This window comes from Caretta caretta, chromosome 1 (genome assembly GCF_965140235.1).
Source record: "Caretta caretta isolate rCarCar2 chromosome 1, rCarCar1.hap1, whole genome shotgun sequence".
Taxonomy (NCBI): domain Eukaryota; kingdom Metazoa; phylum Chordata; order Testudines; family Cheloniidae; genus Caretta; species Caretta caretta.
Genome location: NC_134206.1, coordinates 230,296,790 through 230,314,459, shown reverse-complemented (window position 1 = coordinate 230,314,459; position 17,670 = coordinate 230,296,790). Strand labels below are relative to the sequence as shown.

The following is a 17,670-nucleotide window of genomic DNA, read 5'->3' as shown; positions in this document are numbered from 1 at the left end:
CACACACAGTATAAGTTTTAAACAAACAATTTAATACTGGTACACAGCAATGATGATTGTAAGCTTGGTTGAGGTGAGGAAATCAGAGGGTGGGATATTTCCCAGGGAATACCTTACTGCTAAATGATGAACTAGCCCTCAAGAGTTAACTCGTTGTTAATGTAGCCTCACACTCTACAAGGCAGAAGGAATGAAGGGAGGGGAGACAGCATAGGAGACAGAGACACACACCTGTGTGTGTGAGAGAGAGAGAGAGAGATGTGCATTTCCCCTTTAAGTATGCCGATCCCTGTCTTAAGAACACTACCTTGTTAATTAGATCAGCAAGCTGAGACCTACCTCACCTGTTGCCTCTGGGACTGGTGTTTCCCCCATGCTCTATGGAAGATGGGGTAAGCGGGGTGCAGGAGCAAGGGGGAGGCAGACACCTTAACATTAGCCCCCCTCTTTTCGCCCCACCCCAAGGCAGAGGACAGGAGCAGCACAGGGCAGTGAGGGGAGGGACAGCTGAACTGCCAGCAATTGATAGCCTGCTGGGTAGCTGCTGCACAGGGAATTTAGGGGAACGGGGAGCTGATAGAAGGGCTGCCAGTCCACCCTAGTTCCAAGCCCCCACCAGCTAGTTCTACCGGGCTGCTCTTCTTGCAAGCAGTGGACAAAGCAGGTGGCTGTCAAATGACATTAGAAGGGAGCATTGCACAACTTTAAATGACCATGTTCCCTCATTGATCAGCAACGGAAGAACAAAACAACGTTAACCGGGATAACCTTAAGTGAGGCGTTCCTGTATGTTAGTCACTATTTACTATAGCTTTTTTTGTTTCTAACAAATAAGATTATAAAATGAGCCACAATTCTATACTCCACTCAGATTTCTTTGATATAGACAGCTGCCTGCTAAAGCCTTAAGGGAAGGTGGGGATGTGAAATTACTAATAAGAGTTGGCTTGAGAGCTAGAGTAACTGACTTTCTTTCACTTTTGATAAGTAAATAAAACAGTTAATATCTCTTCTAGTACAGATTGACTACTTAAATCTGTGCTTTTACGATTCGTGCCAATATCAAGGGCCACCTACTCCTCTGTTACGTTAACATCACACAGATGGTTCCCGAAACACATCTTTAGTTTTAAACTTTTACATGTTCTAACAATTTTGACTTCAAATCACTATGTACTCTTTCTGTTTAGTTTTTCAGTTAACCTGTATAAAGTAACTGGACAGTTCCCGTGGAGCTCCCTTCGTGAGACTGACAGGGGATTATCGACAGAATTTAATGTAAGCACAGTAGCACCTCCCTTTGCCTGTTTCGCTGCAAGAACTTGTGGAATTGAAACATTGTTTAGATGTACTCAGTTCAAGGCCTACTTGTTTAGTTTTTAGTTTTTTCTGTAGATTTCTAAAATACATGTCACCATGATCATTTTGCCTTAACATGAATGATGACGGCAATTCCAAGTAATACTTTTTTCATCCTTTTGATAGATTGTATTACTTGGAATTGAATCTCACTTCACCTGTAGCAAAAACAAATTAAGTCTTTCATCTTACAAAACGGTTAGCGCTAAAGATTTCCTCATCTCAGAGAGATGTCTACCTGCTTTCCTAGGGCACTGGATCCGCATAATTCAAAATGTTTCATTTGTGAGAAGATTCAGTAATGTTTGTCCAAACATAAAGAGATGAATTTTCTTGGCTTATAGAATTATATTACTCTGATGGGGAAGAGTGACTGATTTTCCCCCATCCAGTACAGCAACTTAGAAAGAGTAAACGTACCCATCTCCTCCTCATAGAAATGAGGCATTAGAAATGAAAATTTGTGAGGAAAATGTTATATTTGTCCCTTGTAACACTTCCTGTATTGTTCAAATGTCTTTATTTGTAGTTTCCCATATGGAAGACCAATCACACACTGAAGTGGGAAGGTGTTTGGAGAGAGCTTGGCTCTCTTGCAAGAACAGCCTCCTTTTCTGTTCGAGAAGAAAGTGGACACTCTCTTAAATCTTCTGTCTCTGTGAGGCTTTTCATATTGTAAATGGTATACGCGTGCTTTTGAATGCTATAGGAACTGTGAATGTTGCCAAAAGAGCGCTCTCTGCCGCTGGTGCTCGAAACATTAATAATCACTGCAGGCTGTGTGTTTGGTGCTCAGATACCTACTGCGTAGCGCGACTCCTCTCAACAAATCACCCAGCAGGTCACGAGGCAAAGTACTTATCTTCAGTGACCACTGGACTTTGCATGGCTGGAGGGAAGGTTAGCGGTCTCCTCCTCATCCTGCAGAGCTCCATGGGAGAGGATTCCTTTCCCTTCTTCCCACATCTTTTTCTGAAAAGCTGCTGAACACAGTAGAAGAGAGCGTTCCTCCCTTGTCCTACAGAGCTCCTGGGTTGCTTGTAAGCATTGTATCACCACAGCACTTTGCAGTCTTTGATTTTAACTCACAAAATGCAGGACTATGAGTGGATTTGAAAAGGGTTGCCATATGACCAAGTAATTTCTGCTGGGTACTGTAGACGCTACATTTCTGGGGTCTACCACAGCCAACAGAGCAGATGCGTCTTTGATGCAGCCTGTTAACACAGAATTGGGTTATCCTATAGGCACATGGTCCTCTCTTGGCTCTCCAGTCCATGTAGATGATTTAGTCTTAGCCTGAGAGTGCTACTTGTCTCCCAGCATGTGCCCAGTTTCTGATGGCAAATAACTCCTCCTTTGCTTAAAATATATCTAGCTTGTACCAGTTAAATAACTTTGTGTCTTTTTAGCACGCCATGGTAATCGATTCTCGGAACTCTTCAATCTTGCCAAGACGAGGTGCTTTGCTGAAAATTAATCAGGTAGTGCGCACTCCAGTAATAAGTGTGTGCAGCATGTTTGTTTCGTTTTGTTTCTGGTTGATACTGCTCATTTCTGAGTTTATATATTGTTAGACAATACATTGAATATAAGAAAATCCATTCAAAATAGTTTTGTGTTCACTTTTCGGCACCAGTGTGTATTTTTAAATCACTAATTCTCTTTATAGAGGAAGATATAAATATGAAAATAATATCATTTCAAAACAGTCTTCAACTATTGGCATTAAATTCTTTGGTTAAAAAATACTGTCACATACCAAAACTGGATCTGGCAAAATAGACGTTGAGACAACATTTTGTACCATCACGTCCTAATGTGGCTAGACTATGTAGCTATTCATGACTTTTAAAGTTCATTGCACTTAAGTTATTTTTATAAAAATAACTTTTCAGGATATGTGCATGAGTTTAGAAAATGGTTTCCACTATCCACTTGCCTTTCATCTTAAATCAATTAGCTTCTCAGATGTATGCGTTAACAATTAGATTGTATGGTGAATTGAAATGTCATCCTTCCTTCCAGCAAAGTCTGGAAGTGCTAGAGCAGCAACTTGGATCAAATAAGAGCAAGACTGGAAAACTTCCTGTTTGTTCCTCCTAAGCAAAGATGGTGACTGTGATTTGGGACCTTAATAGGGAAAGGAGTGGAGGGTGTAAAGTGGGAGAAATGGGGATTCTTTCAAGTATACATATGTGATAAAGTGCACACTGTGAACAAGATTACTAAACTATTGATTATTGCCAATCGTTCATTAGATGTTCAAAACAAAATATCCTGTTTTGCTGCTTGTATTCTATACATTTACCCAGATTTTCGTATAATGCAACTCTACTTCTTATAGGTTTCAGAGTAGCAGCCATGTTAGTCTGTATTCGCAAATAACACGGCTGCTACTCTGAAACCTGTCATTATGCAAGGCACTGCATTTAGCCGTATGGAATGGAAAACTATCAACTTCATGAAAAAACTTGTACAGATACAGACAGACATCATCTTCCTTTCCAAATGCAATCAGATGGACATCGTACAAAAAGGACTGAAGGTAAAAAATCCATTACAATCTACATACCATATAGACTATGCTGACAGCTTGTGCCACACGCTCTCAAAGAAACTGCGGAACCACCTGATCAACATCCTCTACAGCAAACAGGGAAGGATTAAGAATAAGCTTTCAAAACTGGATACTCTCATAAAAACCAACCTTCCGCACAAACTTCCTCATGGATGGACTTTACAAAAACTAGACAAGCCATTAACAACACACACTTTGCTTCTCTACAAAAGAAAAAGGATGCTAAACTATCTAAACTACTACATGGTACAAGGGGCCACAACAGTGGTTCCCTTAACCCACCCAGCAATATTGTTAATCTATCCAACTATACTCTTAGCCCAGCAGAAGAATCTGTCCTGTCTCGGGGCCTGGACTTCTGCTCCTCCACCCCCACGAACATGATACAGTTCTGTGGTGACCTAGAATCCTATTTTCGACGTCTCCGACTCAAGGAATATTTCCAACACACCTCTGAACAACATACTAACCCACAGAGACCTTCCTACCAAGACTACAAAAAGAAGGATTCTGGGTGGACTCCTCCTGAAGGTCGAAACAACAGACTGGACTTCTACATAGAGTGCTTCTGCCGATGTGCATGGGCTGAAATTGTGGAAAAGCAGCATCACTTGCCCCATAACCTCAGCCGTGCAGAACACAATGCCATCCACAGCCTCAGAAACAACTCTGACATCATAATCAAAAAGGCTGACAAAGGAGGTGCTGTCGTCATCATGAATAGATCGGAATATGAACAAGAGGCTGCTCGGCAGCTCTCCAACACCACTTTCTACAAGACATTACCCTCTGATCCCACTGAGGGTTACCAAAAGAAACTACAGCATTTGCTCAAGAAACTCTGTGAAAAAGCACAAGAACAAATCCGCACAGACACGCCCCTAGAACCCCGACCTGGGGCATTCTATCTGCTACCCAAGATCCATAAACCTGGAAATCCTGGACGCCCCATCATCTCAGGCATTGGCACCCTGACAGCAGGATTGTCTGGTTATGTAGACTCCCTCCTCAGGCCCTAAGCTACCAGCAGTCCTAGCTATCTTCGAGACACCACTGACTTCCTGAGGAAACTACAGTCCATCGGTGATCTTCCTGGAAAACACCATCCTGGCCACTACGGATGTAGAAGCCCTCTACACCAACATTCCACACAAAGATGGACTACAAGCCGTCAAGAACACTATCCCCAATAATGTCACGGCAAACCTGGTGGCTGAACTTTGTGACTTTGTCCTCACCCATAACTATTTCACATTTGGGGACAATGTATACCTTCAAATCAGAAGCACTGATATGGGTTACCCGCATGGCCCCACAGTATGCCAACATTTTTATGGCTGACTTAGAACAACGCATCCTCAGCTCTCGTCCCCTAATGCCCCTACTCTACTTGCGCTACGTTGATGACATCATCATCTGGACCCATGGAAAAGAAGCCCTTGAGGAATTCCACCATGATTTCAACAATTTCCATCCTACCATCAACCTCAGCCTGGACCAGTGCACACAAGAGATCCACTTCCTGGACACTACGGCGCTAATAAGTGATGGTCACATAAACACCACCCTATACCGGAAACCTACTGACCGCTATTCCTGCCTACATGCCTCCAGCTTTCACCCAGACCACACCACACAATCCATTGACTACAGCCAAGCTCTACGATACAACCGCATTTGCTCCAATCCTTCAGGCAGAGACAAACACCTACAAGGTCTCTTTCAAGCATTCTTACAACTACGATACCCACCTGCTGAAGTGAAGAAACAAATTGACAGAGCCAGAAGAGTACCCAGAAGTCACCTACTTCAGGACAGGCCCAACAAAGAAAACAGAATGCCACTAGCCATCCCCTTCAGTCCCCAACTAAAACCTCTCCAACGCATCATCAAGGATCTACAACCTATCCTGAAGGGCGACCCATCACTCTCACAAATCTTGGGAGACAGGCCAGTCCTTGCCTACAAACAGGCCCCCAACCTGAAGCAAATACTCACCAGCAACCACATACCACACAACAGAACCACTAACCCGGGAACCTATCCTTGCAACAAAGCCCGTTGCCAACTGTGTCCACATATCTATTCAGGGGACACCATCATAGGGCCTAATCACATCAGCCACACTATCAATGTGATATATGCCATCATGTGCCGGCAATGTCTGTCTGCCATGTACATTGGTCAAACTGGACAGTCTCTACGTAAAAGAATAAATGGACACAAATCAGATGTCAAGAATTATAACATTCATAAACCAGTTGGAGAACACTTCAGTCTCTCTGGTCACTCGATTACAGACCTAAAAGTCGCAATATTACAACAAAAAGACTTCAAAAACAGACTCCAATGAGAGACTGCTGAATTGGAATTAATTTGCAAACTGGATACAATTAACTTAGGCTTGAATAAAGACTGGGAGTGGATGGGTCATTACACAAAGTAAAACTATTTCCCCATGTTTATTCCCCCACCTCCTCCCCCCCCCCACTGTTCCTCAGATGTTCTTGTTAACTGCTGGAAATGGCCCACCTTGATTATCACTACAAAAGCTTTCCCCTTCCCTCTTCTCCCCCCTCCCCCCCCCCGCTCTCCTGCTGGTAATAGCTCATCTTAAGTGATCACTCTCCTTACAGTGTGTATAACACCCATTTTTTCATTTTCTGTGTGTATATAAATCTCCTCACTGTATTTTCCACTGAATGCATCCGATGAAGTGAGCTGTAGCTCACGAAAGCTTATGCTCAAATAAATTGGTTAGTCTCTAAGGTGCCACAAGTACTCCTTTTCTACTTTTATCGTCTTCAGTTATATTTTACTAACTGAAATGTTACTGATTCATGGAAAAAGCTTCAACTGTTTGATGTTAGGTGTCAAACACTGTTGCCCCATTCCACCAAGGTCTTGTTGACAAGTGGTGTAGAAAGGGGTAGCCATATTTAACATCCGTGGTAAGAAAGTGTGGTTGACCTTTCATTTCTCTAGGACTCAGTTGTGTTTTTTCACAGGTGTTGAATTCGGTTGCCCAACCATGCCAATGTGGAAACTGCTGTTGTCTACATAGAGAACACTGCTGATGGTGACACAGCCTTAGATGAATTATGTTAGGAAGGGGGGCAGGCCTCCAAAATATGCGTGTTTGTGGTATCTTAAAAGTTTCTGTTTTTTCCTAGGAGCTAGCCGGCTACTCAGGTGGAGATGTGTCCTTTCTAAAAGAGGACTTTGAGCTTCAGCTGAATAAGCAACTTTTATGGGATTCAGTAAGTATTTAAACATTTTCAGTTCACTTCCTAATCTAACAAGTGGGGTGATTGGAATGTTTCTCATGACCCTTTTTTATCGTACCTTCAAAAAGATTTTACTGACTAAAGCTAGATGTGTAGATACTTTGATTTGCCTTAGAATTAATATGTATTATTTTTCTCATTGTATTAATCTCTTTTTATGTGACACTTCTGCATCTGTCATAGAAATTTGAAAGCTGGACTTTTTGAAGAGAATGGATCACTCAGACAATTAGGTGTGAGAAATGTTTTCCCTTAAAAAGGAATTCAGTTTGATGTAGCTATATTATGTGGATCTTCTGTCCATAGATACTGTTATTAGCTTTCTCATTGATGGTTGGACCCTTTAGCTTATATTTCTTCTTCCCTTGATTATAAATTTTCTGGTCAGTCTTGTCTGCCTAGATTTTAGTTATACATTTTTGTTTGATTATAATAGTACTATGAGTTTATGGTTATGTACCTGTTATCACCATTATTATCTTCATGTTTTTGTTATCTTCTATGTAAAACTAATGATGGTGAACTGGAAAGCTAACCCCAAAATTGTGCTAACATTATACGTTGAATCCCCAACATACCAAGCTGTGGAGAGCATTAAGCACACAAATACATTTGAATTTATCTGTTTAAAAACCCCTCTTTAGGATCTCTAATTCTGTTCTCTTGGGTCCACTGTAGATGTCCCAGAATGATGGATAGATACCAGAAGTTTCATGCATACACTGATTCTTCTTACATCTAACACCTTGAAATTTATCATTGTGTGGTATCTTTAGCCGATAAATTTGAATGTAGTTGTCCACGGCCCCTTATTTTTAATAACTTTAGCACAATATTTTGTGCTAAAGCTTTTTTCATACTTTCACTTGTATGATAGAAATGAAGACTTTTAAGGTGAAACACTAACCAAACACTTTAATATCTGAGGGGAATGGTAGCAGAAAGGCAGTACTCTCTCAGCCTATGAGTAGAGAATAGCTCATCGCATCATTCTCCACTGACCAACTGGTTGTCTTAAGTGGAGCAATGTTACTGGTTTTGGAAGAGGTCCCTCTTTGGTTAAAAGAAATCTCTGAGGTTAGGTGTGTTAGGGTGGGAAAGAGATAATATACCATGAAAAACAAATGCAGGCATCTTCTATGCTTCAAACGTGAGTCAGTACAAGAGGGGGCCCTTGCTTTGGGGAATCAAGATGAACTTTTTGAGGTAACACAAGTTTCAACCAAAAAAGCTTTCAGGAAACCATTAATGTGCTATCAGATGATGATTTTTAGGAGGTTTAATTAAATCATGTGCTGTTTTGATTGTGATGGTGCGCTATTGGAGTGACTTTAGTAGTGCTGCTGTGTAATCAGCTTGCTTCTCTGTATCAAGGTGTGACTGAAAATAGATGGGCAGTGGAAGGCAAATGGTACTGTTTGGGGGCTTTCAAGGCAGTATGTTCAGTTTTTAACCCTGTATCTCCCATTAAATAAGTTAAAAGGCAATGTATCACAAATGGAAAAAAGGAAAGATAGAGAGCAATCAATATACAGTAGAAGTTGTGAACTGCAGAAAACTGTTAAGGGAAGCTTAACATATCAGGAAAAAAACAATAGGCAGGGCTCAGAACAATAAAGGAAGAGATTTTAAGTATATTAGGAACAGAAGAAACCTAGCAATGGTGAAGGCTCACTACTAGATGGAGATGGTAGAATTGTTAATAGTGCTGATAAGGCAGAAGTGCTCAGTAAATATTTCTTCTGTACTTGGAGAGAATGAGGATGATGTGCTTGTATCATATGAGAATGAAGTACTTTCCAGCTCATTAGTAACTAAAGAGGATGTTAAATATAATCTTCTAGGGATAAATATTTTTAAATTAGCTGGCCTGGATAACTTGCACCCAGTAGTCCTAAAAGAATTGGCTGAGCAGATCTCTGAACCACTGATATTAATTTTTTAATAAATCTTGAATACCAGACACATTTCAGATGACGAGAACAATGCAAATATTGTGCCACTATTTTAAAAAGGCAAGCAGGATAACCCAGGTAACTATAGGCCAATTAACTTTAAATCCGTCCTAGGCAAAATAATGGAATAACTGATCGTGGAATTAATTGATAAAGAATTAAAGGATAGAATATAATTAATGCCAGTCAGCATGGCTTTATGGAAAAAAGATAAGATAATGTCAGACAAACCTGATTTCATTCTATGTTGAGATGACCAGTTTAGCTGATAAAAGTAATCTGCATAGATGTAATATACTTAGACTGTTGTAATATATTTGACTTAGTACCACGTGACATTCTGGTTTAAAAAATTAGCATTATGTAGTTTGATTAGAAAAATTAACATTACACAGTATCAATAGACCCCTTGTTAAACGGATTCAAAACTGGCTGGCTGACAGATTTCAAACGGTCATTGTCAAGGGGAATCATAATTGAATACTGGCAGTGTTCCTCAGAAATCAGTACTAAGCCTGACAGTATTCAACCCTTTCATCAATGATCTGGAAGTGTAAATTTGAAATCACTGCTGATATAATTTATGGATGACACAAAGATTGACACACTGGTAAATATTGATGGGAGCAGTGCAATCATACAGAGCAATCTGGATTGCTTGGTAAACTGGGCCAATTCAAAGAAAATGCATTTCAATATGGCTAAGTGCAAAGTTATACATCTAGAAACTAGGAATGCAGTCCATACTTTTAGAATGGGTGACTATGTCCTGAAAAGGAGTAACTCTGAAAAGGATTTATGGGTTATAGTGGACGTGCTCCCATGCAATGTTGTAGTAAAAGAGGGCAAATGTGATCTTTGGATATGTAAACAGGAGAGTAGTGAATAGGAATAGGGAGGTGGTTTTACGTCTGTAAATGGTATTGGTGAAATCAATACTAGAATACTGCATACAGTGCTGGTGTCCATATTTTAAAAAACATGTTGAAAAATTGGAGAGGGTGCAGAAAAGAACCACAAGAATGATTAGAGGGCTGGAGAAAATAACTTGGAGTGAGAGACCTAAAGAGCTTAATTTGTTTAGCTTATCAAAAAGAAGATTGAGCGGTAACTTGATTACAGAGTATAAGTATTTTACGGGGATGAAATACCAGGTACTAAAGAGCTCTTTAATCTAGCAGAGAAAGACATAACAAGAACCAGTGGCTGGAATTGGAAACCAGACAAATTCAGTTTAGAAATAAGGCATAGATTTTTAACATTTGGTGTGAACAACCACTGGGAGAAACTACCAAGGGAAATGGTGGATTCTTTATTTATTGATGTCTTCAAATCAAAACTGAATGCCTTTCTGGAAGATATGCTTTAGTCATACAGAAGTTGTAGAGATTTAGCACTGCTTCTTTGTTGCTGTTGCTTGCTACATTCTACTAGTCCATTTACTTACAGGAAATTAAACTTTTGAGTCGGTTTAACATAAAATGCACTACAGCAGTGCACACGTGGCTCTGAACTGCTGTCTACTTACTACTTCCATTAATAATTCTGGGCCAGATTCTGTCATCCATACTCATTCAGAATAATAATTTGCAAGTAGCACCACTGAAGAAATGGTTAAAGTATTATTTATTGTAAGGGAATGTGTAAAAATTTGGCCTTCTGTGTTTAGGTTGTGTGTACTGAGAGTCTGTGTATCTGCAGTAAAACTATACTTTTTATTTTTTATTTGACTATAGACTTTTGGGAGACCCAGCTGCACAACAGTATTTTCCTTCTATTTTGTACACTCAGTGCAGGCTACCAGTACAGTTTATTATTGTGATTTGGTTACCAGTAAATTTACCCAATATGTTACGCTATGTAGGCTAGTAGATAAGGTTGTTGTTTTTTTTTTTTTTTTTTTTAAATTACAGGGGCCACATAGCTTCCATTCTTAATAGATGTTTTCTAGGGATAAAGTGTGTTCTAATGTTGAAATCACAGGGTGCAACTGATGTCAAAATGACGATTTTATTTTATTTTGGGGAAAAGCATGAGAGGGGCAAGATATGAAAACGGCTGAGAGCGTGGGAGCCAGACTTGACTTTTTCAAATTGAAAAATAGCACGATACTTTAACAATTCTTCTGATAATGTAACGCTACATACTTCAGAAAGAGGGCAGCAGTGGCCAACAGTTCTTCTGAAAATACATTTGTTAGAGATTAGATACTACACACAAGCATATTCTGATCTCGCGTAGCTCCTAGTAAAGCTAGTGGGAGCTCTGCATGTGTCTTGAATGGCAGAATTTGACCAACTCTGTTATATGGTATCTGAATAATACACAATTTTAAAAAACAAATTTGCTTTTTTCCTAAGGTTTTTTCAGCAACTCTCTGGGGTGGAATGTTGGTTCCTATTGGAGATAAACCCTCCAGTATTGCTGATAGGCAAGTAATGCATTTAATTCTCATTGTCCTGTTTGACTCTCTTCATTGTTTTCTGTAAACTCAGACAATATACTATGAAAACTCCATAGTTGCTGTTTCTTTTGCATTAAGAAGGGGAGGTTTTTCTTTCTTCCTTTCTGTCTTGTTATGGGTACTAAACCAGGCAAGATCCCGTTTAATTTGAGCACCACATTAACATTTCAAGCATACCTCATATTCATCCTTTCCATAATAAAGGTTGTTATATAAACTTGCAGTGGTTGCCATTAAATAGCAAATATGTGTCACCTTCAACAGTTAAATTTACCATATTATTTGCATAATTACCCATTGTAAGTTTAGGAGATATTGCAGAGAAGGTAAATACATTGAGTGGTAACCCCATCTTATAACAGTGGTGTATTCTAGCTTGGGCTTTAAAATACAGATCTTTAACAAATGTTTGTAACAGTAATGCCATAAATATAAAGGGAAGGGTAACCACCTTTCTGTATACAGTGCTATAAAATCCCTCCCGGCCAGAGGTAAAACCCTTTCACCTGTAAAGGGTTAAGAAGCTAAGGTAACCTCGCTGGCACCTGACCCAAAATGACCAATGAGGGGACAAGACCCTTTCAAATCCGGGGGGGGGACAAAGGGTCTGTCTGTCTGTGTGATGCTTTTGCCGGGAACAGATCAGAAACGCAAGCCTTCCAACTCCTGTTAAATTAGTAAGTAATCTAGCTAGAAAATGTATTAGATTTTCTTTTGTTTTATGGCTGGTAAAATAAGATGTGCTAGAGGGAATGTATGTTCCTGTTTTTGTGTCTTTTTGTAACTTAAGGTTTTGCCTAGACAGGTTCTCTATGTTTTGAATCTGTAAGGTATTTACCATCCTGATTTTACAGAGGTGATTCTTTTACCTTTAATTAAAATTCTTCTTTTAAGAACCTGATTGATTTTTCATTGTTCTTAAGATCCAAGGGTTTGGGTCTGTGTTCACCTGTACCAATTGGTGAGGATTATTATCAAGCCTTCCCCAGGAAAGGGGGTTGGGGGAAAACGTCTCCAAGTGGTCTCTTTTTCTGTTCTTTGTTTAAAACGCTTGGTGGTGGCAGCGTACTGTTCAAGGACAAGGTAAAGTTTGTAACTTGGGGAAGTTTTTAACCTAAGCTGGTAAGAATAAGCCTAGGGGGTCTTTCATTCACGTCCCCCCATCTGTACCCTAGAGTTCAGAGTGGGGAAGGAACCTTGACAAGTAAATATTTAGACTTTGATATTTGTAAATAATAATCCTGTGAACCGCTTTAACTTTAAGCCGTGTTTAGATGTGGTGTTATGGGTACAGGTAGAACATATTAAGAACATACTGAGAACTAAGTTCAGGATTCTGCATTTCTCTTCCAATGGTGAGTACCATCAGCACCTAACCCTGTAAAGGAACTGCATTTCTTACACTGATTGTGACATCAGGCATAGCAAAGGAAATGCAGACCCCTGTATTTTGGTCTTGGTAAGTAAAGATTAAAATTATTTGAAAAAAAAATATATCAAAATGCTTTTATTTTTAATTTAAGTAAACCTGACTATGTCCTCCTCTTGATTTGAGTTGTTTATAACTCTTGTATTTTCTTAAAAGCATTTAACTTGTAAAAAGATTTCCTGTAATTCTGAATATAAATTTCAAAGAATTGATAAGTGTATATTTTACAATTTAACTAGAACACTTTTACTAAGGATTATTTATTTGATTAAAAATGACTTTGCTCATTAGGTTTTACCTTGGTGGACCAACGAGTGTGCGTGGATTCAGTATGTACAGCATTGGACCCCAAAGCGAAGGTGTGAGACTCTTAAATCCCAGTCTAATATCCACGTAATAATAATAATTTAAGGCTAGGGTTTGTATCTTTGTTACTTATTACAAATTTCAAATAACTGGAAACTGCTCTGCCTCTGGCATTTTTTCCTCAGAAAGGGTGGGTATAATCCCAAGGGTCTGAGAAGTTTTAGGTGTCTTTGATCTCCTGTTACGTTACTAGTTCACTATGGAACAAAGCCAGTAGCCCTCGGGTATATTTCTAGACTACTTATACTTCTTCTAAACTGACTCTGCATGTAGGCTTGTTTAGGCTATTGTACCTTTACTCCTTGCACAGTCTTCTCTAAGCTTTCTCATTTCTAAAGGAATATTTAAAACTTCCCGATATCCTTCAAAGGGTATTAAGATATTGTGTATGTGTGGCTAGTACTAAAACAAGTTGAGGGGGAGGCAGAGTTAATACTGCTTCAGTAGCCCTGCTGCTTTCTTAAGATATCCTTGCAAGAGACAGGGCTAACAAAATGTCTTTGACCTTCAAGAGCTTCATCTGAATTTACTGATGTTTGTTTACAGGAGTGACTTAGATTTCAGTCTCCAGTGAGTCACCTTGATTTTTTGCAAACAACCTTCTAAGATTTAAAAAACAAAATGTGGTTAGAGTAGTGATTGTACTGAATCTATATGTGGAACAGCATGTGCTCATGTAGTTTATATATAAAACAATGGGGTTTTGTTTAGGAGAAAGGTAGTGTAAGATGAGATAGGGATTTGGGAGCCAGGAGCTTCCTCAGTTCTAATCCTTGCTCTACTACTGACTTCATGTGACTGTAAAATAGTCAATCATATCATTTCCCTTTCTTTAAAATGGGGATACCTGTTTCAGAGGTGTACAGTAGGTGGACTATGCTGAACACCGAACAGGTCCCTGCTCCAAATAGCTAGTCTAAAGGCAGAGATAAAAAAGGAAGAGTACTGAGGAGAATTAAAGGGTGTTAGCTAAGTGTTAATTTATCCTTGTTGGAGGTGGGAACCTCTGGTAAGTGGGTTGTAGCTATATAAAGCAATTTAGGAAGTTCCTCCTGTATCGTATGTAGAAAAGTTTCCATTTGGTGTATTCCATGGTAAATACTGTTTTTTACAATGTTTTCCTCATGTAGGTGATTACCTTGGAGGAGAAGCCTATTGGGCTGGGGGCCTGCACTTGTACACACCTCTCCCTTTTCGGCCAGGTCGTGGGGGATTTGGAGACCTCTTTAGAACACACTTCTTCCTCAATGCTGGAAACCTCTGCAATCTGAACTACGGTAAGAAGCAAGATACTTATAAACCATTGCAACCTGATCCACCAAGTCCAAAGAGCATTATAAAGTTGTTGGATATTTGTTCACTCAAAGCTATTCGTTTACAGCGTATAATATAGTGGGCCAATAAAAGGCAACTTTTGGTAGGCTGCATATTTGAACGTTAACTTTAGTAAACCTCTATCTACAGCACTTGGTTTTAAAGCCTGTTGGGTCAGGAACTTTTCAAGTTGCAGAAGCGGTGGGTAGAAGTCTAATTGTGGTATTTCCATATATTTGTTCACCTTCTGGTGTGTTTGCTTGGGGAGTTACATCGGCGGGATGAACATTGTAGCGTAGACATTGACATAAGTAGGTTGACGTAAGCTGCCTTACGTCGACCTAAGTGCCCTACTACACCGATATAGTAACTGCATGTCCACGAGAGGTGTAGAGCTCATGTCGGTGTAGTTAGGGCAACACAGTGTCTGTATAGACACTGCTTTACTTAGATCGCTGTTGGCTGTCTTGTCAGTTTTCAGGGCAGGAGCCGTGAAATTGATGAGGCTGCCCGGCTCCCAGCAGGGAGAGGAGGGGCCTAAGAAACAGGGGCAGGTAGGTCCCGCTCCCCGGCACGAGAAGCCACAGGTGGCTTCTCCCCACTCCTGGAGAGGAACCAGGACCAGAGGAGGGTTGGCATCCCACTGGGAGCCTGTGGAGAAGCGAGTCCCATCAGGGAGCTGCCACCTGAGCTGTGAGACTGGACTGTCCACTCCCCACACGGTGCCTCTTAGGTTGGTGGAAGCACTCCTGGTGAGGATGTACACCACGATTTCAGGGAGGGTAATGTGAGCACTCACCAATGCAGTAATATTGCAATGGCTGTAAGTCAACATAATGTAGGTCAACTTATCTTTCTAGTGCAGATATACCCTTACTGCCCACTATCCCAGGCAGACTACTCTGAAAAGGGTTTGCAGGCAAACAGAAGAATCAAACTAGAATTCTGTGCTCAGATTAATTAAACTTGGTAGTACCATAACATGTCCAAGGGTGCAATAACTAGTTTGATTTCCCCCCTCCCCCCCCACACACACACTTTACTCCTTCAGCTTCCTTTTCTTCCAAAGTCTCTTCAGCTATTTTGCTGGAGATAGTGTGAGCAGCTAATATTATAGTGACATTTGTTACCTTTGTAGCTTGAAGGAAGAGGTGAATTACTTCATGCAGTGAAGGTGCATTTTATATACAATTGAGCAGCATAGGCATCTGATTTAAAATCAGTAGAAATTTATTGAAGATGCTAAATGCTCTCTTTAATACTGGGTACCATAACCGTGGAAATTAGACAGTGGCTCTTAAACACCAGAAAGGAAGTGCAGAGTAGTGATTCCTGGATCTGAGATGCTGAGGATCCATGGGAGTTGTAGACACTTTGTATGGAGTGGGGTTTGATTCTTTGTTTGTAGTGGATGTTCCAAAGTGCTAGGTTTACTGGCCCTGAAAATTGTAGTTGGCCCTTGAAGTTCTTGATGGTGTGGTTTGATTACCAGTCTCCAAATGTTTCTTTCCCTTCTCAGGTGAAGGTCCCAGAGCTCATCTCCGGAAGCTGGCTGAGTTCATCCGATGGTCTTACGGTGCTGGAATAGTGCTCAGACTTGGAAACATTGCTAGATTAGAACTTAACTACTGTATCCCTATGGGAGTACAGGGTAGTGACAGGTTTGTGTTTTTATAGTTTTCTTAGAATATTGACTAATTTTTAAGAGTACCTAGAAACGTATTCATCTGCTTCAGTGAGAATTTTAGTCTTGTGTGTGTTCTTTATCTATTTATTCCTTGGCGATTTCTCAGCACTGAAGCATTTTTCTTTCAGCCAACTTTTTCCACATTGGTTTCAGAAGTACTTCTCAATTTAGAGCCATTTATATCTCAGGTTTCAAAGTTCACTGAACTTTGAGTTCAGCTGTTGAAATTGTATGAATAAAAGTGTGGCAGGTTCTATTTCTTTACAATAAGGAAATACAGACTCAAACAGCTGATGATGCTTTCCTTATCCATTCAAAAAAATTTTAAAGGTTACCAAACATGGAATTTCCCACCTGGAAAAAGTAAGCTTTTTAGAAAGTTAGGCATTGATAATGGGAGGGCAGGGTTATAATTGCATTTTGCAGCCAACTATGATTTTATCTACTGAGTGAATGGTACAATACACCATCAGAAAGCTTCAGTGGGAATACAGTTTCAGATTTTGCAAATAGACTTTTGCTGACCTCAAGTTTTATTTTCTGAGTTGTTGACATAGTTAAGATGGATCCTTAAAGTTTTATCCTGCTAAATTCTGTTAACTTCATTAGGGCTAAAGGTGGTGTGAGAGAGTGCAGAATTTGGCCTGTGATCTTCCATTACCGATAGGCTGAAAAGCATGGAAAATATTTAACGTAGCTTTTTTCCCTCAAAATATATTTGAATTGTAGTTTTCCAAGGATTAAAAATAGTGAAAATCTGAGGGGGAGGGCACTGTCCAAAGATACCTTATGTATCATGCTAATACTATGCACTGTATTGCCTTTTTCTTTCAGGATATGTGATGGTGTCCAGTTTGGAGCTGGAATAAGATTCCTGTAATATTACAGAAACACTTCACGCTTCTGTCAAAAAAGAGAGCACTTGAATAAAATATGGCTCACAATGATTCCAGTTTTTTTTTTCCTTGAAGTATAAATGTGCCTTTGAATGATTAACCGCTCAGACTTCACAGGAAACTACATTAAAGAATTATTCTGGAAAGGTGCACTGTACCTCTGATTTTTATCAAAGGCAGGCAGACTTTCATGGGATTTTAAAACTATTTTAACTTTTACTGAGGCTGTTGATACTTAAAATGAAAAAAAATAGGTATATTGGAAACTAGTGCTGGGATAACTCCACAGCATTATAATTGTCAGTGGACTACTTGTCTCCTAAAACCCTAAC

The 17,670-nt window shown here is 39.8% G+C and overlaps 1 protein-coding gene across 1 annotated transcript in view; it reads left to right on the top strand.

Moving 5' to 3' along the window:
• The window catches only part of SAMM50 (SAMM50 sorting and assembly machinery component), a 34,056-nt gene extending 16,667 nt beyond the window's left edge, over positions 1 to 17,389 (top strand). The window contains exons 7-15 of the mRNA XM_048825129.2: positions 1,191 to 1,278; positions 1,889 to 2,017; positions 2,772 to 2,843; positions 7,114 to 7,200; positions 11,543 to 11,613; positions 13,367 to 13,434; positions 14,572 to 14,718; positions 16,275 to 16,416; positions 17,277 to 17,389. Coding sequence (XP_048681086.1) covers positions 1,191 to 1,278; positions 1,889 to 2,017; positions 2,772 to 2,843; positions 7,114 to 7,200; positions 11,543 to 11,613; positions 13,367 to 13,434; positions 14,572 to 14,718; positions 16,275 to 16,416; positions 17,277 to 17,322 — 850 coding nt within the window. The 3' untranslated portion in view covers positions 17,323 to 17,389. The remainder of the gene's footprint in view (positions 1 to 1,190; positions 1,279 to 1,888; positions 2,018 to 2,771; positions 2,844 to 7,113; positions 7,201 to 11,542; positions 11,614 to 13,366; positions 13,435 to 14,571; positions 14,719 to 16,274; positions 16,417 to 17,276) is intronic.
• The last annotated feature ends 281 nt before the right edge of the window (positions 17,390 to 17,670 follow it).